Here is a 25,531-nt window from a genome sequence, read left to right as displayed (position 1 = left end):
AACACCTACGGTGAATACAAGACCAGACCTTCGGGCAAAATTTGAACGATTTTCTACAATCCTTCGATGCAGTTTAAAGAGACGGCATAACACCAATCTATGCTTTCTTGAAAGGGTACAAAAGGCATGCTCAGAAAAACCTGGATGGCTGTGCTGCACCAATCACACACCGCAGGTCTCCTAAAGCAATAACAAAGCATCTGAACTTTCAGAATCAATTCTGAATTATGTGAAAATCCATTAGTTGAAGGGAGAGGATCCAAAAATCTTTTTCTAGTAACAATCATCTCCTCCCTTTCTTCCCCATTAAAATATTATTATTACTTTCACCATTGGCAACGTATCACAATCACTGCAGGAAGTCAATTCAAGATCAAATGTAAATGGAAATGTCTTTAAAAATAAGAGGCTCAACCTCACTGATAAAGAGAACGCTAATGAAAACTACACTGAGCATATTTTTTACCTATCAGATTTGCAAAAATCCACAAGTCAGACACAATACCATATTGGTAAGGTTGTGGGGATACAAACATTCTCCTAACAGCGCTCTCTTACACTGATGGAGGGAATACAAAATTATACCACCTAGGTAGAGGGCAATTTGGCAACACCTATCACAATTACAAATACATTTTACCCTTAACTTAGTAATACCATTTCTGGGAATGTATCCTACATACACCAGTACATACAAAATAACATATACAACATTATTCACTATAGCACAGTGTTAAGTGAAAAGTGAAAACTCAGATGTTCAAAAACCACCTAGTTTAATATATCACAGTACACATCCACACAATGGAATACAATGCAGCTGTGAAAAATGAAAATGCTCTTTAAATACCGAAATGGAAAGATAGCTTAAATACATTAAGTGAAAAAAGCAAGGTACAGAAGAAGGTATTCTGTATGTATCTTTTTATGTAAGAAAGGGGGAAAAGTCAAAAAATACCAACATCTGCTTTCATTTTTACAAAGAAACACTGAAAGAACACATAATAAAAATGCTTATAGGAGGAAAGTAAAACTAGAGTAAATGTGGAATGGGTGGGAGCAAGACTTCTCATTGCACAAACTAAAATTTTGTTTTTTGGGTTTTTTTTGCGGTACGCAGGCCTCTCACTGTTGTAGCCTCTCCTGTTGCAGAGCACAGGCTCCAGACGCGCAGGCTCAGCGGCCATGGCTCACGGGCCCAGCCGCTCCGTGGCATGTGGGATCTTCCCGGACCGGGGCACGAACCCGTGTCCCCTGCATCAGCAGGCGGACTCTCAACCACTGCGCCACCAGGGAAGCCCCCCAATTTTCTTTTGAAGAGTCAATCTGCTCCTCCTTCAAGCCATAAGGGAGGGCTGAACTTAAGCCTCTTTCCAAAGCCAGGCACCTGTCACTGGTTGGGTCAGAGAATCACACTCCCACAGGCCTCAGTGACATGAACCCTTCCATCCTCCCAATTTGGCTGCTGCTATACAGAAAGAGACACATGTGGACTTTAAAAATTATGTAAGTCTAGAGCTGCCATTGATCATCTTTACCATCATACCTGCTCAAAAAGGAAACCAAAAGGAGAAATGAATGCTTAGAGATGGAGATAAGCAGATATTCCTGATGACATAAGTAAAATTTCTGGATCCAGTCATATCAGAACCTAGCTTTACCTTTATTCTGCTAACTCCCAGTTCATAAACCTACAAAATGACCTTCTTGACTTAAATTAATTTGAATTGGGTTTCTGAACTTGCAATAGAAAAGAGTCCTGATAGATACTGGCAGAATACTGCCATATAATTGAAAACAGGGCCTCACTTTTCTTCAGTTATTTTCTCAAACTTGTCAAAGAGACCGGAAGAGCCAGTAGAAAAAGAATAGCTTGTATCCATGTCCATTCTCTGTCCATCATGCCATCCTTCATGAGGGTTTTAGAATCTAAAAGTTACAAATAAATTCATTCATGCTTGTTAAAAGTATGGATCTGTAAACTCCTGATAGCAAAATATAAACAATATTAAGGAACTCTCAAGAGTTATAAAAACCTAAGTATGAATATTTAAAAATAAAGCATTCATAAAATCTTTTCTTCTCCAATGACATTCCACATCTCCACCATCCCTGAAGCATCAACAACACTACATGGTGGCTAGAGTGGTGACTAAGTCATATTGAAATACCTCTTTCTTGCCATATCACCACTTTGAGAACATTCATGATACTCTTGTCCTTTAATATAGCTAGCATTGCTCATGGTTCATTTGTTTCTATCTCAAGCAAACTGTGTCACACACACAGTATGTTAATAAATGTTCCTGAACTTTTGGAGAGAATGTCAATATTTTTTACTCTTACACAATCGGAACATTCTTCTTTCTCTACCTGCTGCCCACCTCCAACTTTTACCTATTTGTCTATGGAAAATGCCCAGCCCTTTCCTATCCCTTTTGCTGATACTTCAGAAAACTCAAAATAATATACATATTCTGAACAAAAAGGAAAAGATTACATTTTGAAGTGAAACAAGACAAAATAAAGAAATAATGTTTCGCCTGTTAAAGAATGGGTTTTACTTGTGTTGTCACACAATTCACATGCAAAGAAACTGGTCCCTAGTATCCAGTAATACAGTGGTTCTCAAAGGGACAACTCCACCCACCTAACCACCTTAAAAATCACTGTGTTAAAGCCACTGAAGGTACCACAGATTGTGTCCAGAATATCTGCACTCCCTGTTTCTCATACTAATTTTGTTTTTCCTTGAGTCACTGTAAACAGAACACTACTACTCAATTTGCGTAGTTTGTGATATTTCAAAGTCCTGTTTTCTACCTTTCCACAAATATTTACTGGGCATCCACTGTGTGCCAGTCACTTTGCCAAGTACTTAAAATACAAAGAAAAACATGACATGGTTGCTGACTTCAAGGGTCTTGCAAACTAGAAGAAGCAGAATTGGAGAAAGGAAGGTAAGAAGGTGAAGAAAGTAGTACAATAATGCTTGCACACTAGAAAAAGAGTGACCTGTATTTTGTGGTCAGAGGACTTGAGAAATTAGAGAGTAGGGACTGGGCATCATATACAAAAAGAGGGTAAGTAGGCTGGGAAAATTAATGAGGGTCTTATATGCTCCTTAAAGTAGCTTTATTTTAAATGCCTGTGGTTTTCAAACTTTAGTGTGTACAAGAAGACTCACTTGAGATACCTGTTAAAAATAGATTTCCATGCCCCATCTAAGAAGATTTGGATTCAGCAAATCTGAGGTAGGACCCCAAATTTTCAAAGTTCACAGATATCTCATGTGGTCAGTGCTTTGAAACAATGCTTTAGGTAGGTGTTGGTCTCAAGTTTCCCAAGTAGTCCTAGGGGTGAGGGGAATGTTGGGGGAATATTCATTCATACCCTCAAATTTCATTGCTCTGTAGGTGACAAGATCATTAGCTGAGTGAGAAGCAGGAATGCACAGGAGCTAAAAGAGAGCCACTGTGGTTAAGCTATAGAAACTGACCAAGAATACGCAAAAAGAATTCCCAGTGCTGAGAGTCCAGCTGAGGCTGGACACTGTAAATATGTAGTAGCACCAATCCACACAGTTGTTTTACCACGTATAAAATTAAAATAATACCCAGCTAGTGAAGTTATTATGAAGATTAAATTACATGTGATAACAGATGTAAACATGTAGGGATAATGGCATATTGGAATTCAAGATCTCAACATCTCCAGGTAATAAAAAGAACCAGGACATGGCATTGGGAATAGATGTCTGTTCTTTTTATTTCAAGAATACATTACTTAAACCCTTCAATTTACTTAAATCATGTTTGTGGGCTGACCTGGTATCATGAACCAATGCTGTTTCTTAGTGAAAAATGTGTTGTAAAATAGAAATAAGCAAAAAAATAAAATAAACTCTTAACACCCAAATGGGCACTCTCTATATATTTATACTGTACTTGGAACTCAAGAAGGTTACTGAAGAATTCACTAAGAAAGAATGAAAGAAGTGAATGCCTTATAGTAGTGAGTCTATTTTCTCAACTTACTAAATCCCCATGCTGTACTTTGTTATGTTCCTTTCTGGTACAGTATCATCCCAGTCAAATCATCCCTCCCCATTTCCATAAGGCCAGAGAATTTGGCTTTTACACTGTTTACCCATAGTAAGCTATTGATTTTCTACTCCCCTTAAAGAGATATAGTCTTTCTGGCACTTAAAAAAAAGTGTTAGTAAGGACTTCTGGTTGCAAGTAAACCCAAACTAAATAGGCCTGAGCAAAAAAGATAGGTATTGACTCAAAAAGGCTTTTTAGAGCTCCTTTCATGAACAGTTAGATCCAAGTGCATAGCAATATTTCTCTCCCCATTGTTGTGTTGTCTTACACAGAGGCACACCACTTCACTCACAGGTAGGCTCTCCCCACATGGTAGCTGCTTCCTGCTCATAGGCTAGTAGCTTAGCTACCCCAGAAAAAAAAAGATCTTTCCCAAGAATGCCACCAGCCAGTCTCAAGGCTGACTGATCCCTGAACCACTCACTCACTGTGACCAATGGCCAGGCATAAGTCACAGAAGTGAGTCAGCATCATCCAAACCACACTGAACTCAAGAATGTTAGGAAAAGTGGCTCCCTAAAGGAAAGCCAAGGTACTGCTACTGAAAGACAAGGGAAAAGATTCTGGGAGGAAAAAAACAAGATATGCAGTACAGAATACATGATAAAACACACACATCCTTATTCCCCAAAATAAGGGAGAAAAAACTTAGGAGGAAAACTAAAAATCTAACTTACATGATTACAATTATGTAAAAGCCTATAAGCTCTGAAGTCAGACACTCCCAGATTCAAGCCATCAGTTCTATCACATTTATCATTTAATCATTCTAATTCTGTTCTTCATAGTTAAATAAAAAAGCTATCACACTCTTTGCATGTTGATTGTACTTATTAAATGAGACATGTTAAGCATATACTGTGTACTTGATAAATATCTACTATCATGAACACTTACATGAAAAAATGAAACTGTTGTTTCCAAAGATAGATTGCAAACGGCCCCAATTCTTCATTCCTTCATATATCCAGGCCCTTTGCTATGTAACTTTATAATACCCTCCCACCATCACGCTTGGCTCAGTCATGTGATTTGTTTTAGCCAATGAGATACTAGCAGACATTACAAACCAGAGACTTGAAAAAGTGCTTCATTATTTTTGCTTGCTTTGTGTACTTCTGCCATGCCATAACAGATCCAAGGTAGCCTGCTAAAGGTTGAGAAAGGTGCAACAATCTAGTTGCTGCAGTCATCCCAACTTATGTCAACCTACATCAGCCAGCTCATCCCCAGACACAAAGCAAACCCAGCCAAGGTGCCTAGGCAATCCAGAGTTGACTACATGAAAAACAAGCTAAAACCTCAGAAAAATTTTTTTTTTTTAATTTACTTTTTGGCTACGTTGGGTCTTCGTTGCTGCGTGCGGGCTTTCTCTAGTTACTGCGAGCAGTGGCTACTCTTCGTGGCAGTGCATGGGCCTCTCATTGTGGTGGCTTCTCCCGTTGCAGAGCACAGGCTCTAGGGGCACGGGCCTCAGTAGTTGTGGGGTGCGGGCTCCAAAGTACAGGCTCAGCAGCCGTGGTGCACGGGCTCAGCTGCTCCGCAGCATGTGGGATCTTCCCGGACTAGGGCTCGAACCCACATCCCCGCATTGGCAGGCAGATTCCTAACCACTGAGCCAGCAGGGAAGTCCCAACCTCAGAAAAAAACTTTAATGAAACAGAGATAATCAACCTGATAAAATGTTAAAAAGTAATGGTCATAAAGATGCTTGCTGAACTGGGGAGAAGAATGGATGAACACTGAGAATTTCAATAAAAAGATGGAAGGGCTTCCCTGGTGGTGCAGTGGTTAAGAGTCCGCCTGCCGATTCAGGGGACGCAGGTTCATGCCCCGGTCCCGGAAGATCCCACATCCTGCGGAGAGGCTGGGCCCATGAGCCATGGCCGCTGAGCCTGCGCATCCGGAGCCTGTGCTCCGCAACGGGAGAGGCCACAACAGTGAGAGGCCCGCGTACTGCAAAAAAAAAAAAAAGATGGAAAAAGTAAGAAAGTACCAAACAGAAGTCACAAACTTAAAAAACACAATAACTGAACTGAAAAATAAGACTAGAAGAGTTCAACAGCAGACTGAATGAAGTAGAATAAAAGATCAGTCAACTCAAAGACAAGGCAGTGGAACTCACCCCATCAGAAGAGCAAAAAGGAAAAGGAATGAAAAAAAGTGAAAATAGCTTAAAGAATTTATGGGACAGCATCAAATGGACTAATATTCACATCATATGGCTCCCAGAAAAAGAAAAGAGGGGCAGAAATCTTATTTGAAGAAATACTGGCTGAAAACGTCCCTAACCCAGGGAAGGAAACAGACATCCAGACCCAGAAAGGCCAGAGAGTTGCCAAGTAAGAGAAGTCCACCAAGACACATTATAATTAAAATGCCAAAAGAGAGAATATTAAAAACAGCAAGAGAAAAACAACTTGTTACATATGAGGAAAGCCCCATAAGCCTATCAGCAGATTTTTCAGCAGAAACTTTACAAGCCAGAAGGAAGTGGAACAGTACAGTCAAAGCACTAAAAGAAAAACTTCCGACTAATCATACTCTACCCAGAAAAGTTATCATTCAGAGTGAAGGAGAGATGAAGAATTTTCCAGACAAGCAAAAGCTAAATTTTTCATCACCACTAAACTGGCCCTACAAGAAATGTCAAAGGGACTTCTTTAAGCTGAAAAAAAGGGTGCTAATTAGTAACAAGAAAACACATGGAAGAATAAATCTCACTGAAAAGGTAAATATGTATAGAAATGGTAGTGGATTAATCACTTATAAAGCTATTAGGAAGGTCAAAAAACCAAAGAAGTAAACACTAAGATTACAAGTTAGCTGCAAAAGCAGTTCTAAGAGGAAGTTCATAGCAATTAATGCCTACCTCGTAAAACAAAAAAAAGTCTCTAACACCCAACTTGACATGGTAGGAACTAGAAAAAGAACAAGGCTCAAAGTAAGCAGAAGAAAGGAAATAACGAAGTAAGCAGAAATAAATGAAATACAGACTAAAAAAGACAGTAGAAAAGATCAATGAAACCAACAGCTATATCTTTGAAAAGATAAACAAAATTGACAAACCTCTAGCTAGACCCAACAAGAGAAAAGACGACTTAAAGTCAGAAATGAAAGGGGAGATATTACAACCAATACCACAGAAATATAGAGGACCATGAGAGACTACTATGAACAATTATACACCAATAAATTGGACAACCTACAAAAATTGGGTAAATCCCAAGAAACAATTAACCTACCAAGACTGAAATCATGATGAAAAATAAAATGTGCACAGACTGATTACTATAAGGAAACTGAATCAGTAATTAAAAAAACACCTCCCAACATAAATAAATTCAGGACCAGACACCTTCACTAGTGAATTCTACCAAACACTCAAAGAAGAATAAATAACAATCCTTCTCAAACTCTTCCCAAAAACAGAAGGAGAACTCTTCCAAACTCATTTTACAAGGCCAGCATTATTCTGATACCAAAACCAGACAAGAATGCCACAAGAAAAAAAACACAGGCCAATATCCCTGATGAACAAAGACGCAAAAATCCACAACAAAATGTCGGTATGAATTCAACAATACATTAAAAGACAACAACCTATAAAAATACATACACCATAATCAAGTGGGATTTATTCCAGAGATACAAAGATGGTTCATGATACACCACATTAACCAAATGAAAAATAAAAATCATACGATCATCTCAACAAATGCAGAAAAAGCATCTGACAAAATTCAACATCTGTTTATAATAAAAACCCAATAAAGCAAGTATAAAGGGAACGTACTTCAACATAACAGAGGCCATATGGCAAGCCCACAGGTAACATGACACTTAACAGTGAAAAAGTGAAAGCTTCTAAGATCAAGAACAAGACAAGGATACCCACTCTCACCACTTTTATTCAACATAGTATTGGAAATCCTAGTTAGACCAATTAGGCAAGAAAAAGAAAGAAAACATATCCAAACTGGAAAGGAAGAAGTAAAACTGTCACCACCTGCAGATGACATGGTATTGAAAACCCTAAAGACTCCATCAAAAGATTGTTAGATTTAATAAACAAATTCAGTAAAGTTGCAGGATACAAAATGAATACACAAAAATCTGTTGTGTTTCTATACATTAATGATAAACTCTAAGAAAAACAAATTAGCAATATACAGGTTCAATACAATCCCTTTAAAAGTTCCAAAACCATTTTTCACAGTCATAAAACAAACAATCCTAAAATTCGTATGGAACCATAAAAGACCCCAAAGAGCCAAAGCAATCTTGAGAAAGAAAAGCTGGAAGCATCACATTTCCTGATTTCTAATTATATTACAAAGCTATAGCAATTAAAACAGCACAGTACTGGCATAAAAACAGACACAAAGATCAATGGATGGGAGAAAATATTTGCAAATCATATATATGATAAGGGAATAATATCCAAAATATATAAGGAACTCATACAACTCAAAAGCAAAAAACAACAACAAAAAACCCCACAATCTGATTAAAGAGTGAGCTGATCTGAATAGACATTTTTCCAAACAAGACATTACAGATGGCCACAGGACATGAAAAGATGCTCTATGCCATTAAGCATCAGGGAAATGCAAATCAAAATCACAATAAGATATCAACTCACATCTGTTAGAGAGGCTACTAGCAAAAAGACAAGAAATAACAAGTGTACGGGGCTTCCCTGGTGGCGCAGTGGTTGAAAATCCACCTGCCAATGCAGGGGACACAGGTTCGAGCTCTGGTCCGGGAAGATCCCACATGCTGCGGAGTAACTAAGCCCGTGCACCACAACTACTGAGCCTGTGCTCTAGCGCCCACGAGCCACAACTACTGAGCCCGTGTGCTGCAACTACTGAAGCCTGCGTGCCTAGAGCCCATGCTCTGCAACAAGACAAAGCCACCACAATAAGAAGCCCATGCACCACAACGAAGAGTAGCCCCTGCTTGCTGCAATTAGAGAAAGCCCGTGTGCAGCAATGAAGACCCAACACAGTGAAAAATAAATAAAATAAATAAATTAAAAAAAAAAAAAGAATTAACAAGTGTTAGCAAGGATGTTAAGAAAAAAAGAACCCTTCTGCACCATTGGTGAGAATGAAAATTGATGCAGCCACTGTGGAAAACAGTATGAAGGTTCCTCAAAAAATTAAAAAGAGAATTACCATATGATCCAGCAATTCTACTTCTGGGTATTTTCCAAAGAAAATAAAAATGCTAATTCAAAAAGATGTATGTGGGGAATTCCCTGGAGGTCCAGTGGTTAGGACTTCATGCTCTCATTGCCAAGGACCAAGGTTTGATCCCTGGTTAGGGAACTAAGATCCTGCAAGCCATGCAGCGTGGCCAAAAAAAAAAAAAAAAAAAAAAAAAAAGATGTATGCACCCCCATTCACTGCAGCATTATTTACAATACCCAAGATATGGAAAGAACTTAAGTGTTCACTGATGTATGAATGGATAAAAAAATTGTGTGTGTGTGTATACACAAATACACACACACACTGGGATATTGTTTAGCCATAAAAAAGAGCAAAATCTTGCCATTTGTGAAAACATGGATGACTTTGATTGCATTATGCTAAATGAAATACGTCAGAGAAAGACAAATACCACATGATCTGTTAGACCTGAAACAAACAAGCAAACAAACAGACAAACCAACCTACCAACCAACCAACCTCACAGATACAGAGAACAGACTGGTGACTGCCAGGAGTAGGGGGTGGGGTGGTGGGTGGGAGAAATGGGTGAATTTTTTAAAAAATGAAATTGAATAAACAAAAGAAAATGCATTTATATCTTTTTATATGAAATGCAGATATAACTATTATTAGCTAAATGAGACTAAGTTCCTCTCACCTTGTGAGTGTTTAGCTAATATTCTTAGTGAGAGAAGTTAGTTATGTATTTTGCATGAGTTTGAGGAGCTGTTGCCCATTCCTTACACATCCTGCTTTCTACTTAAAGATGAAGAGTCTTCATTCCCATGAACATTTTAGAAGACATTTTTTTTTGTAATTGGGGTACAGTTGTTTTACAATGTTGTGTTAGTTTCTACTGTACAGCAAAGTGGAGTTCCCTATGCTATACAGCAGATTCTCATTAGTTACCTATTTTATACATATTAGTGTATGTATGTCAATCCTAATCTCCTATTTCATCCCTCCTCCCCTTTCCCCCCTTGGTGTCCATACGTTTGTTCTCTACATCTGTGTCTCTATTTCTGCCTTGCAAACAGGTCCATCTGTACCATTTTTCTAGATTCCACATATATGTGCTAATATATGATATTTGTTTTTCTCTTTCTGACTTAACATCACTCTGTATGACAGTCTCCAGGTCTATCTACGTCTCTACAAATAACCCCATTTCGTTCCTTTTCATGGCTGAGTAATATTCCATCGTGTATATGTACCACACATCTTCTTTATCTGTTCGTCTGTCGATGGGCATTTAGGTTGCTTCCATGACCTGGCTATTGTAAATAGTGCCGCAATGAACACTGGGGTGCATGTGTCTTTTAAGACAAACATCTTTGAGCACATTATTTAGTTTAGCTTTGCCGCCCTGTTATACACAATATGAATATTCTATTTCCTAATGGATTTCATGTCAACCATCCCCAAACTATTCAATTGTGAAAATCAACACAGTAATTTTTCTTGAAATATTGTAATCAGGTTCTCCAAGACGTTCTCATTTTACAAATAAGGAAACCAAGATGCAGAGACATTAAGTGATGTATTTGCTTAAAATCATACAGTTGTAGTCATACTTATGCCAGAACCCAGTGCTCCTGCCTTGAGGTTTTTCCCATTCCATTCCACTGCCCAAGATGCAACAATTTTTTAACCTAGAGAAAACCTACTATTTCTTTTTAACCTAAGAAAAAACATGTAGTAGGTTCTCTTAGCTGGCAAAGAACAAAAATTGAGTATTTTTTGCTACTCTAACCTGTAGGATATACCAATAAATGTCATAATGTTAATCAAACATAAATGTCATCACCCAAACCATTACAGGAACTTGTAAATATGTAAAAGTTTTGGGTAGACCAAACACAGTGCAACTTAAAATCCAGAGAGAACAATTATTGTTCTATATTACAAAAAATGTTTAAAAGAAATTAAATTGTGTTATTTTAAGAGTATATCCAAAGAGCAAACTCTATGGATCAGCTTCAACAGTTTTTTTTTTCAAGTAATCTATTATTTATTAAGCAAAGACAAAGTTCTCTGCCTCTTTCTCAATTCTCACAACCGTCCTACACAGTATTTATTATAGGAATAAACTGAAATTAGTTCTCTCTACATCCCATAGCTGGTAAAGTGTGAAGATAAATTTGTACCCAGGTCTGCCTGACTCAAAGCCACCTTTTATTATTGTTTTAATGTGCAAGTGTTTCCAAAATGGACCTCTACTGTTACTATTATATGCAAGTATTTTCAAAATGAGCCTCTGAATGTGGTAAACAGTTGGAGAACTAATGAGAGGAATTAAACTTCTGAATGCAGAGTACATTTAATCACCTCTTCCATCCTACCGAGATACAATCTTTACAGGGTTAGCTAGATACGATTAATATTTGAAATGCACTTAAATTCATGTCTAAAATTATTTTTTAACATTGTTTTCTCTATAAGTTCAAATATTCTTCATATGACGTGGCATAAAATAAAAAGTCCATCAACAGATGAATGGATAAAAAAGGTGTGTTATATATCTACAACGAACACTACTCAGCCATAAAAAAGAATGAAATTCTGCCATTCTGTAACATGCATGGACTCGGAAGGCATTATGCTAAGTGAAATAAGTCAGAGCAAGACAAATACCACATGATATCACTTACATGTGAAATCTAAAAAATACAACTAGTGAATAAAACAGAAAAGAAGCAGACTCACAGTTTGAGAACAAACTAGTGATTACCAGTGGGGAAAGCAAAGGTGCAATACAGGGGTAGGGGATTTAAAAAAGGGTTATTATGAGATTATATGAAATCACATGTGTGAAACTTGAAAACTGTAAAGCACTAAAGAATTTAAAGAATCATAAAGATTTAAACCATCACTGGGATTGACATATATACACTGATACTGTGTATAAATTAGGTAACTAATGAGAACCTACTGTATAGCACAGGGAACTCTACTCAATGCTCTGTGGTGACCTAATGGGAAGGAAATCCAAAAAAGAGAGGGTATATGTATTCATATAGCTGACTCACTTTGCTGTACAGTAAAAACTAACACAACACTGTAAAACAACCATACTCCAATAAAAACTAAAAAAAAAAATCTTTCAGTATTAAAAAATAAACTAAAAAAATAAAACTAATTTCTTCAAAAAAATGGAAGAACTGATGCTTAACTTCAAGAAAGATTGTACCCCTTAAGTTTTTTAAAATTCATAGAGAAAGCCAAAAAGAGACAAAACTATTTGCATTATATCAAAATAAAACTGTTTTATGAACTTAACAGTGATACAAATACAGCTAAAAATATTCACTAAAAAAAGTTTACTGAATGTATTTCAACCCTTATCTCTGTCTAGTGAATTTCATTCTCTTAACTATGACCACCATTTTTCTACTTCTAAAGTCATTCTTATGCATGGGCTTCTGAAGATGTCTGTTACCCCAGACTAAAATACATACATATTTATTTTTTAAATTAATTCAGTTTACTTCTCATTTGATGTATTCCAAACATATATCAATTTATGTTACATGTACAAAAAGAGAGAAAAAGAAAAGTGTATAAAGAAAAATGGAGATATACAGAGTAGGGAAGAAATATGAATAAGAAGCTACCTCATGCAAAAGCAAGTGACTCATTCCTGATTCTTGGCAGAATCCTAGACTGTACCAAATCCTTACTGTACCAAACATCTGAAGTTCCTGCAAATTCTGCCATCTGAAAGTAAGTATCCTTTCAGTGTCAAGTTTTAAAGTGTGCTGCTGGACTTCCCTGGTGGCGCAGTGGTTAAGAATCCGCCTGCCAATGCAGGGGACACAGGTTCCATCTCTTGTCTGGGAAAATCCCACATGTCGTGGAGCAACTAAGTCTGTGTGCCACAACTACTGAGCCTGCGCTCTAGAGCCCATGAGCCACAACTACTGAGCCTGCACGCCACAACTACTAAAGCGCACGCGCTCTAGGGCCCGTGTGCCACAACTGCTGAGCCCGCACGCCTAGAGCCTGTGCTCTGCAACGAGAAGCCACCGCAATGAGAAGCCTGCACACCGCAACAAAGAGTAGCCTCCGCTAGCTGCAACTTGAGAAAGCCCGCTTGCAGCAATGAAGACCCAGCACAGCCAAAAAGAAATTTCTTTTAAAAAAAATTAAAAAAAAATAAAGTGTGCTGCTTATTTCACAATCCAGTTATATGTAACATCATTACCATCATTACTTACACTTCTGTTCTTAAGTCACAGAAACCAGACATTAGCAGCAGCATGACTTGACAACAGATCCTTCCTGTTTCTTAATATAGCCTTTATTCTTTACCTTCTTTTCTGCTTATAACTGGATATACACTCATATTCCTCAAATCAGTTGATCTCTGGATTACTTGCTAAAGAATATCTGACAAAATGTGGATTGGCTGACTTAGGTAGAGCAATATCTAAAGGTATTTTACCTAGACATCTTCGTATAGTTTTAACAAATAATTCCTATCAAGTAGTAACATAAATACAAAAATATTAATCATTTAACAATAACAAACCTTCCACTTTTTCCAAAATAAAGTTTAAGTTCTCAGGAAAAGGGAAAAAAAAGGCAAAAATTGTCTGGGTTATCAACACCTCTGGTTCCTTGTCTTTACCACAATGTCAGCTCATTTTTTATCAATGTAATTATATCAGAATACTCTTCTCCATTAATTTACATTCCCTTGGTTTTAAAAGATCAAAATCTGTGGATAATTCAATCTTCTTAATAGTTTAACAGTCTTGACCAAAACAACTCATTCAGGTTGGACTATCACTTATGTGGCCTACTTATTTTTTACAAAAATTAAGTCCCACATAGGTTTACAGCTTCTTATAATTCCTACCTAAAGTCTTCTCACTTAATGTGGAAAATTCTAGTTTCTCTTCTTTATCTTTACCCCATTTATGAATTTACCCTTGCCTATCACCAATAAAATAAAACAATCTTTGATTTGGATATGTTACATGAAAATTAAATGGAAGTTCTTTGCCTAAGGAGAAAGGGGACAAAGGGAATGTTATCTTTTAGATAAGATTGCAGCCATAAGCCATGGGTCTTGAAGTGGTTATCAAGAGACTATATGGATTTGACTCTCTGTACCTGCCTGTTTATTTTAACACGCCAAAATCTATTTTAGTAAATACTCCACAGTAAAAATCTATGCATAGAAAATATATGTATATACAAATAAATATTGGTTGTACAAGTCTCACATGGTACACAGCCTTATCACTTTAATCATACCTGCTTTTCTTTTGAAAAAGTCATACAGCAAAACTTCAGTACCTCTCAAAAAATTGTTAGAAATTAATCCATATTATTTCATTATTTTTATCCTGATGTATTCTCTTTCCAGAACAAAAACCAGCTCTAGATAGGGTATCTAACATATTAAGTATTATAAAAATACTGCTAAGCATAATTGTTAGGTTTCCAATAGATAAACAATAAGTAAAATATTAACACATTGATCGTTTTACGTAGGGGTATATTAACTAAATCATTTTTTAAAGATGTATTAATTACATTAAACACTCAGAAAAATGACCAGCTTAAAGGTTTTTTTCAATAACTATTCCCAGATTTATGGACTTCTTAGCCCACCCATAATTAAAGTATCATTTTATTGTGATCAAATAAATTAAATCAATGCCCATTTATACAAGATAAACGTCATCAGTTTCCTTACTAGCTGAATGAAAATTCACATAACCTAACACATATGACAAGATTAGTATTTATATCATTAACCATGCAACGAAAAAGCCACATTTCAACACAGGCACATATACACAGATATTTATGTTCCTCTCACTTTTTATTCTTAGTGAAGGCAAAGAGCTTCCCATTTTATTTTGATGGGAATTTCTCCCACTTACCTTTGTCACATCTTCCTGTATCTACTAAGGTAGCATTAGTCTGAGACGGGTGATGCTTGAACTACCAAACTAGCGTATCTTTTAAAAAATCTGCCAAATTGCTCCCTCCCCTTCTCAGCAATTATACACTACTCAGCAACTTCGCTTTCCATCACATGTTTTGAAACATTTATAACCAAGTGCCAAATCTAAGTCATAGGAAGTTAGAACTCAAAAAGCATTTGACTAAAATCCAGGAATCCTGAATCTTGACATCAATCTGCTTTACCCTGTTTGCCCCTCTGTCCACACCTGAGGTCTCTGGGAAGGATATGCATAGAAGGAAAGGCCAGGTAACTACACACTGTTACTACAATGCTTTTGTTACAAATTTCAAAGTGCTCTGTCAACTAAGCTGGTCCACGTGGAAGGCTCACCAAGCTTAAGGCCCAGGATCACCTGGATATCCTTTGCTATCTTTCCTCTTCAAAACCTATGCTCAGATCTCAGCCAATGGTGAAGAAAGGCCGGTCTAGCAATGTATGAAGGAAAACTTAAAGCCAGTGGAAGCAGTCAGCTCAAAGCTACTTAGCTCTGACAAAACTAAAAATTTGAGAAGAAAAAGGATAGACAAACTAGACCGTAACACTGAAGAGAAGAGGGCAAGACATTTTAGGCCGGGGTATTGAAAGAATTATGCTACCATTTATGATAATATTATGAGTAGAATTCTTTACTGTAATAGAAATTGAGTAAGCCATCAGTAGTAGGGAACAAAGAAAGAAAAGGCAACTTGGTGGAACCAAATAAGAAAGTCTAAAAAAAGGGCGTATGCTTTAATTTTTTATAGCACAGGCTTTTGAATTCCCATCCCAGGTCTACCACTCTTTAGCTGAGTGACCATAAATGAAATCCTTAATCTTTCCAAATTCCGTTTTTCCACCTGTAAAACAGATATTAACATCAAAGGGCTCTTGTCTGGCACATAGTAAATACTCAACATATGATAGCTCTTAAGGATAAGACAAAACAACCACCAGTCTTCTCCATATTTAGATAATATCTCATTTCTTTAAATTTATGAACCACTTGACGGGGATGGGAGGTGGGAAGAAGGAGATGATATTATACAAGCAGGTTGCAAAAAGATTCAATACTAAATATAATGTCTGGGATTTGCTTCAAAATAATCTTGTGGGAATGAATAACAGCCATTCGTTGATGTAGCTGGGTGTTCACTATACTATTCTTTCTACTTTTGTGTATGTCTGAAGTTTTCAAAAATGAAAGATTTTTTTAAAAATTCTTTTTCCCTTTAATATGGTTGGACAAGAAGACAAGTTCTAGCATCCCTTCTACTTCTGATAAATCATGCACCTAAAAGATGGAAAGATAGGTAAAACAGAACAGGAAAATATCCTGTGGATAGGTATAGAGGAAAATACCTACAAATGGCTTAGAAAATATGCCTACATTGACTGAGAGGAAGGGGAGCATTCAGGTAAAAGCCCATAAATACCAATGCATTGGGACTTCCCTGGTGGTGCAGTGGTTAAGAATCCGTCTGCCAGAAGACCTAAATAGACATTTCTCCAAAAAAGATATACAGACTGCCAACAAACACATGAAAGAAGGCTCAACATCATTAATCATTAGAGAAATGCAAATCAAGACTACAATGAGATATCATCTCACACCAGTCAGAATGGCCATCATCAAAAAATCTAGAAACAATAAATGCTGGAGAGGGTGTGGAGAAAAGGGAACACTCTTGCACTGCTGGTGGGAATGTGAATTGGTACAGCCACTATGGAGAACAGTATGGAGGTTCCTTAAAAAACTACAAATAGAACTACCATGTGACCCAGCAATCCCACTACTGGGCATACACCCTGAGAAAACCATAATTCAAAAAGAGTCATGTACCACAATGTTCACTGCAGCTCTATTTACAATAGCCTGGAGATGGAAACAACCTAAGTGTCCATCATTGGATGAATGGATAAAGAAGATGTGGCACATATATACAATGGAATATTACTCAGCCATAAAAAGAAACGAAATTGAGCTATTTGTAATGAGGTGGATAGACCTAGAGTCTGTCATACAGAGTGAAGTAAGTCAGAAAGAAAAAGACAAATACCGTATGCTAACACATATATACGGAATTTAAGAAAAAAAAATGTCATGAAGAACCTAGGGGTAAGACAGGAATAAAGACACAGACTTACTAGAGAAGGGACTTGAGGGTATGGGGAGGGGGAAGGGTGAGCTGTGACAAAGCGAGAGAGAGGCATGGACATATATACACTACCAAATGTAAAACAGATAGCTAGTGGGAAGCAGCCGCATAGCACAGGGAGATCAGCTCAGTGCTTTGTGACCATCTGGAGGGGTGGGATAGGGAGGGTGGGAGGGAGGGAGACGCAAGAGAGAAGAGATATGGGAACATATGTATAACTGATTCACTTTGTTATAAAGCAGAAACTAACACACCATTGTAAAGCAATTATACCCCAATAAAGAAGTTAAAAAAAAAAAAAAGAATCCGCCTGCCAATGCAAGGGACATGGGTTTGATCCCTGGTCCGGGAAGATCTCACATGCTGCAGAGTAAGTAAGCCCATGCGCCACAGCTACTAAGCCTGCGCTCTAAAGCCCACAAGCCACAACTACTGAGCCCGTGTGCCACAACTACTGAAGCCCATGCGTCTAGAGGCCATGCTCTGCAACAAGCCACTGCAATGAGAAGCCTGTGCACCGCAATGAAGACCCAATGCAGCCAAAAATAAATTAATTAATTAAAAAGAAAAATACCCATGCATTGGGGACAATAAAAAATACGTGAAAAACAAGAGAGATCAAACTGAACATAAGCATGCCTCAATTTAACAAATTCAACAATTCCTTCCTCTACACACATGGTACACTTATTTTTGAAATTTGTATAAACCAATAATAATTCTACATGTACTAGTGGAGCATGTTTCTTATATTAAATCAGAGATGAATTCTGTTGTAACACAAAATACATTTTTTGTAGTACATTCACATTTTCAGATGTGGGATTTTCTTTTACCAAGCAACACACAACCTGTAGATCCTTTTTTTTTTTTTGGCAACACGTGGGCCTCTCACTGTTGTGGCCTCTCCCGTTGCGGAGCACAGGGTCCAGACGCGCAGGCTCAGTGGCCATGGCTCACGGGCCCAGCCGCTCCGCAGCATGTGGGATCTTCCCAGACTGGGGCGCAAACCCGTGTCCCCTGCATCGGCTGGCGGACTCTCAACCACTGCGCCACCAGGGAAGCCCTGTAGATCCTTTTAAATTAGTTTTTCTTCCCCTTTATATTGGCAGCTTAGGAGAGGGAGAACATGCCTTTACCCTCTGGAAATCTCTAAAAAGTCAACTAATAAGAAAAAAATATACAATAATCATGTATTAATAATGATGATAATAAAATGACTCAGAGCTTATGAAAAATAAGCTAATCATGAGACCAAATAACAGTCACAGACTATCTATTATTAACAACGAAAATGAAAATGTTCATCCTACAACAGTTTTTCCAATAATAATAATTCTCATGGGAAATAATACTGGTATTCACAGCTTCTAACCCAAAAAGTTAGTCTTGATGTGTACCATCATTAATAGAGGTAGAAAACTACTATGTAATTTCATACAGCAATTGAAGCAAATTCAATTAAAAAGTCTTTCTGGAGAAGTTCAGCTCTGTATTCTACTTTTACCTGAGAAGTTAGGTTAACTATTTCAAACATTAAAATATCATAAAATTATTTCTGTGGATAAGAGGGAAGCATTTATGCTAAAGAAAATCCCCTTATTACTTTAACAAGAGTTATTACTCAATGTTTCCCAAAAGACCAATAGTTTTTTAATACCCATCTTTAATTTTCTACATTTCTAAATAAAGACAATAAAATAATGTGAAAGTTTTCTAAAAAAAATATAAAATGTGCTGTGCAGATATAAGATGGTAACACCATGAACACTAGACACAGAATAGATTCAGACAAAATGTCTATATAGAGAAAAGATATCCTTCTCCACCCAAACCTTGGTTATATACTATCCAAAACTCAGGTGTAGAACAGATTCAAATAACATGGTTTACCACATTATTTGAACTTGAAATATGAACCCTCACAAAAAAAAAAAAAAGGCAAAAACTTAGAAGATTTGGATAGTAAAGTATATCTGTGTTATTATAAAACTCCATCAAGTAACAATTTTAATAATTCATGGAAAAGGATGTTTAAGGAAGCCTTTCCTGAGTAATTCTGGTTCTGATCACTCCATTACAACATCCATTATTCCCTTCACAGGAATAATGCTGCAGATTATCTTCTGATCTAACTACTCTCAAATTGAGGGTACGGTAAGAAAAAAACTTTTGCAAATCATATACTGATGTGGGTCTAGTATCCAGAATATACACTACAACTCAACAATAAAGACAACACAACTTAAAAAATAGGCTAGGGATCTGAAGAGACGTTTCTCCAAAGAAAATATACAAATGGCCAGCAAGCAAATGAAAAGATGCTCAACATCAATGGTCATTAGGGAAATGCAAATCAAAACAACAATGAGATACCAGTTCATACCTACCCACTAGAATGGTTATAACCAAAAAGACAGACAGTAACAAGTGTTGGCAAGGGTGTGGAGAAACTGAAATCCTCCTACACCGCTGGTGGGAATGTAAAATACTACAGCCGCTTTAGAAAACAGTTTGGCAGTTCCTCAACATTAAAAGTTACTATATGACCCAGCAAGTTCACTCTGAAGTACGTACCCAAAAGAAGAAAAGATAAACGTCCGCAGGAATAATGCTGCTTAAGTTCACAGCAGCTTCTCCATAATAGGCAAAAAGTGGAAACAACTCAAACGTCTGACACCTGAAGAATGGATGTACAAAATATAGTATGTCCATACAATGCAATATTAGCCAAAAAAAGCAATGAAGTGCTGATATATGCCAGTATATGGATGAATTCTGAAAACATGCTAAGAAGCCAGACACAAAAGGCCACATATTATAATATTACATTTATATGAACTGTCCAGAACAGGCAAATCCACAGAAACAGAGGTAGATTAGGGGTTACCAAGGACTGGGTCATAGGAGAAATGCAAAATGACTTCTAATGAGTATAGGGTTTCTTTTTTGGATATGAAAGTGTTCGAGAATTAGTGATATTTGCACAACCTTGTGAATAAACTAAAAACAACTGACTTGTATGAATTAAAAGGGTGAATTTTATGGTATATACATGATATCTCAATTAAAAAAAGAAAAAATTCAGGGTATGGACCACTGGACTTGGGATACTTTCTACATACAAGAGACAGTCAATAAAATTAGCAAATATTTCACACTGGGATTATCCCAAAAACAATGTGCAAGTATAACTAACAGTAAAAAGATTTTTTAAAATATTTGCAAATAGAGTAAAGATAATTTGGAGGGTAGTAATGGCAAGTCTTTAACTTGAAACTACAAAAAATAACAGCTTTGTTTACTCACATCTACCCAATATCCAGATTCCATTCAGCAGACAGGTGGACATAAAGGAAATACAAATCAAGAGAGAAGTTCAGAGGCACATCAAAACAAATCAAGCCCCTCTGCTGAGCTTTCAGAGCCAGTTTGCAAGGCAGGAAAAAAAACCAATCTCATTATTTTATATATACCTTTATTTGTGGCAGAAAATATTCTTTTCTGTTTCCAAATACCAAATCCAACCTCTAAAGGATGAAAATTTCTCAAAACTAAGGGGACTCAATGAATGAATATGCCACTGACTTTAGGCAACTTCGAAAATGAGTTTTGTGCAATGGAATAAGGTACAACCTCCAAATGAGCTTACTTAGAAGAGACACTGCTGTGGATAACAATATTGTCTCTGCCAAGGTGATTTAAAAAAACAACCAACATCATTATTGTAGAATTTTACAATGGAATCCTTAAATAAAGGAAACATTCTTCTCCTGAGCTAAGGAGAGAGGTGTGTTGCAAACCCCAAGTGCCTAACAAAGAGACTCCACTTTTTAACCTGCATTAGAAAATCCAACAATCTATCTCTGCAAACTTATCACCCATACATTTCCTACACCAATCTTGGACTGCAGTTTAAACAGACAACTCACACTTGTCCTTTTGTACTTTTGCTTATTTGTTTCACGTGACAGGAATGCCTTCTCCATTTTCATCAGAATGAAGCAAAAATCCACCACCTTCTTCATGAAGCCTTTCTTTATCATCTCAAGTGATTTCTTTCACTTCCAAACACCCCCCAGCACTTGCTTTCACTATTGTATGGCACATTTTGCCTTGTACTGAATACACTATATTTTTTCTAAGGACTAATAAAAGTTCTTGAATGTTAAGGCAGCTTCCCCAATATCTTTGTTTGCCCACAGTGACTAATACAAGACAGATGCTTAATAAATATTTAAATAAAGTAATTATGTACTTACCTAACTGCCTTTCGATCCTAAAAACAGCACTAGTACAAGTAGCTAAGTGATTAGGCAAGTACTCAGAAGTGGCAAGTCCCCACAGACATTGAATACCTAATTCTCACTCTGGAAGGAATTCCAGGCCATCCTGTGTAACCCCATAAGGCTAAAAAAAATGGCATTATTCAGATGCTTCCTAGAACTGCTCCAGCTATAAGCATATTTGAGGGAATTAGGGCAATTTGAAATAACTCTCTGTTAAGTCAGAGACTCATCCTGCTATCCTTTTTCCACCAAGTTAGAGCTAAGCTGAAATAATCACAACTTCCCCCATGTTGTGAAGGGCTTTTCGAGAATATAGCAAAGATGAGGAGCAGCCAAGCAATAGGTTTCATCATATTAGGCAACAGAGAGAACCTCCATCTTCCCAGAATGGAATATCATTCTAGTCCCAGAGGACTCAATAATCACCTGGTTACCAAATATCCATCTTGATCATAATCACTGCCTGAACCTGCTAACTCCAATTCCACTAAAACCTAATAATGGAAACACAAACACCTTCACTTCCACCTCTACAGTCCTGACCCTCAACCCCCTCCAAAAAATAAAGTAGAATGGAGCATGAGATTTTGGAAATGAGTGAGAATTCACTTTCAATCCAAAGACTGCTATAAATTATTACTTTGGAACCAAATGACCCTAAAGTATTAAGATAATCAGTAAAGAGAATCAAATAGAAGAAGGTTAACTGTTCAGAACCAATCCATTAAAATAAAAGAGGAATTATTACATTTGCTAGTGACAAACAGAGTTGCCTTTTGGATTATACATAAATAAGAATCACTGCCACTGCTCTATATATAGAAAGTTAACACTACATTTGACTTACTTAGAACTCTTTTCCTAAAGAACAAAATTACATACAATAGAAAAGAAAATATGAGACGCAACTGATTTTAGTTGGGAGACTATCAACTATATATTACTGCTCAGACTAAAATACTGATCTGCACTCTGGACTCTAATCTCCTGAACTTTACTACCTCGAAAGTGGATATTTGGAGTTAACAGAATGCTTTTAAAGAAAACTGATTACTAGATTAAAATTCTCCCTCAAAAAAAGAATCTAAAATTTGATATTCAATTCAAATACTTACAGAAAGATTTTATTAGTTAAAAAAAAAAACCCAAAATCAAAAAACAAAACGTCTTGTCAAGCAGCAGTAACTCGCCACTAACACTAAGCAATGACTGATAAAAAGGGGGCCTGAGGCAAAAGGCAAGGATTCAAAGCAAAAAGAATCAGAATAAGATAAACAACCATCTAAACTAAAGCAACAGTAATTTAAGAAATCTATAGGGTTATAGTTTTCAATTTCAAAATCTTTTAAAAACTAAAAAGCCCTACTGAAAAAAAAGACCAATCATTAAAAAAGTGAAACAAATACAAGAACTAAAAATTCTTCGAAATAATTTCAGGATTTTGTATTAACTTACAATTCTGAAAACTCATTAATTTCATGATTCTCAAAACCTCTACATGCCTTATAAGGTCTCATATGATAGTTACAAATAACACGTAATTCAATAAGTGCTAAAGCTGATGTAACATTTTAGCAAACCTAAGATAGGTTTCAAAGAATAAAACAAGCAGAGACAGAGCAGAGTAAATGATAACTAATAACCAAAAGGCTGATTCCTGGACGGCAGAGCTGGGCTGGGATTGGCAGGAGGGAAATTTTCAAATATATCCACAAGACAAATTACACCAAAAAACGCATTCATACTTTTATTATTTACACAAGTATATGTTTTAAAATATACTTTTAACCTGTGGACAACCAAAGTGATATCAGATACTGTAAAGCATTGTTGCCTATATTAATTTTGATAGTACAGTCTAAACCCTTAACAAAATTCACATACATTTTCATAATGAAACACCACAGAAATGGAAAGGTTTATATTCTCTAACTAAAGGTTACCTTATTTTTCACTTGTTTAAAGTTTCAGTTCTGTTTTTTAATCTATTATAGAAAATAACCCTTGTGGGACATTGTAAAGGGCATACCCTCCTGTCAAGCCAGAAAGCTCAAACACAAAGACACTGAGCTAACCAAGTGCTGTAATTCTTCCAAACTGAGCTTCTCCACACCCCCTCTACCCTTCCCCCCAACAGATATGTCTATTAAATCAGTGTCTGTTCTCCCCCTCGCACAACAAAGAGAACTTCTCACCGCATGAAATTGCCGCTGAATGGACACCAGAAAGCAGGATTTGCATAATTCCTTCCAACGAAACCCTGTCGGGAAGGAGGGGATGAGGGGCCCAAGCGAACGGAAAGAATCTCCTAGATTCTGTTGGGAAGACCAAGATCATTCCCCACAGGGGGGATGGGGGGCGGTTTGGAATTCTGGGCCTCCCCGAGGACTGGGCGTGGGGGACGGAGGACGACAAGAGACATTTCCCCACACATTAGCAGCACCGAAGCAAAGATGGGGAAATAACAATGCTGGAGCACAGGAGAGTCAGACACAGGACGGACTGGGGCTAGGGGGCGGCGGGCGGGGCGGAGACACCACACGGGCCACTTACTTTTTGGAGGGGGGTTAAATATATGAGTTAAGCCCTTATGGTCCCGCCGGCCGCCGCACAGAGGGAAACGGGACCTTGGGAGAGAAAAACAGACAAAACACACAGTGTGAGAGGCGCAGCTCGGCCGCCCAGCCCCTCCCGGGGCGACCCCGTCCACGCTCCCTCCTGCCCGCACGGAAAAAGCCACCCGAGGCGGCCTGAGGTCCGGGAGGCGGGCGGCGGACGAGGCTCTCGGCGAGGCGGCGGCTCCGGAAAATCCCCCAGGAGAGGACAAGAACGACCCCTGCTCCAGCTTCCCGGACGGACCCGGTCCCACCCCCCTTCCGCCGCGCACACACCGAACACAAATACACACACACCGACCCGAGCGTCGAGGATTAACTCCCCGGCCGCTGCTGCCGCCGCTGCCGCCGCCGCCGCCCGCAGAGGAAGTGCAGCCGCTGCCCCCCGCGGCCATGACACCCCACTTGGCTCGGTCAGGCGGACCCGGGGCCTGTGACAGCTCCGGCTCCCTCCGCCCCCATCTCCACCTCACGCCTCGCACACGCCCGAGCGCCGGGCGCCCGCCCGCCGCCCGTGCACGCGGGGACAGGAGCGCGCGCCGCCGCGGCACGTGGGGGAGGGGCGGCGTGCGACGCGGAAGGCGCCGGCCAGAGAGGAGCCAGGGGGTCGAGCCGCGGCCACGCACGTCCCCCAGCTCTCGCGTTGGGCTCTGCGGCACCGGCGGCGGCGCCGCCGCCGGTCCAGTGGCAGCGGCGCACGGCGAGCCTCCACAATAAGCCAGCTGCGGCGCCGGGCCTGGAGGGAGGGAGGGAAGAAGGGAGGGAAAGAAGGAGGAGAGGAGGGGCACGCGCTCCCGCCCGAGAGCCCGCCCCGGCGAGGGCGCGCGGAGGGGAGGGGCCGGCGCGCGCGCTCAGGCCCGAGCACGGGGAGCCCGCCCGGAGGTCGCGCGCGCCCGCACTCCGGGGGGTGGGGGAGGGGGACGCCCAAACCTAAGAGGGCGGGCGGGCCGGAGCAGCAATTGCTCTCGCCCGGCTCCCTCCCTCGTTCCGGGCGGCCGGCGGCGGGGTGGCCCGAGAGCCGGAGGCAGCCGGGGGAGGGTCTCACCTACACAGTGAATGAGCTTGTGGCGCCAAGAGTCCAGTTCTTGCCGAAAGCCGCGTCTCTCAACGGAGCATTGCTGCCGCCTACACACCCTCGCCATCTTCTGCCGCCCGCCCGGCCCTGCCTCCACCGCGGCCCC

The 25,531-nt window shown here is 38.9% G+C and overlaps 1 protein-coding gene across 12 annotated transcripts in view; it reads right to left on the bottom strand.

The window, feature by feature from the left end:
- LCOR (ligand dependent nuclear receptor corepressor) overlaps window positions 1-25,531 on the bottom strand; it is a 126,864-nt gene extending 101,333 nt beyond the window's left edge. For 3 of the 12 annotated variants that reach the window (XM_029201138.1, XM_029201145.1, XM_029201146.1), the window contains exon 1: window positions 23,931-24,157. In XM_029201138.1, the coding sequence (XP_029056971.1) occupies window positions 23,931-24,072 (142 nt within the window). In that variant the 5' untranslated portion in view covers window positions 24,073-24,157. Of the gene's footprint in view, window positions 1-23,930; window positions 24,158-24,288; window positions 24,833-25,395 lie in introns of those variants that run through there. The other 9 variants (XM_029201142.1, XM_029201149.1, XM_029201140.1 and 6 more) reach the window with 7 other exon arrangements.

The sequence above is a fragment of the Monodon monoceros genome, unplaced genomic scaffold, assembly GCF_005190385.1.
Source record: "Monodon monoceros isolate NGI ecotype Baffin Bay Population unplaced genomic scaffold, NGI_Narwhal_1 Super_Scaffold_4, whole genome shotgun sequence".
NCBI lineage: Eukaryota > Metazoa > Chordata > Mammalia > Artiodactyla > Monodontidae > Monodon > Monodon monoceros.
This window is presented reverse-complemented; position numbering and strand designations above follow the sequence as displayed.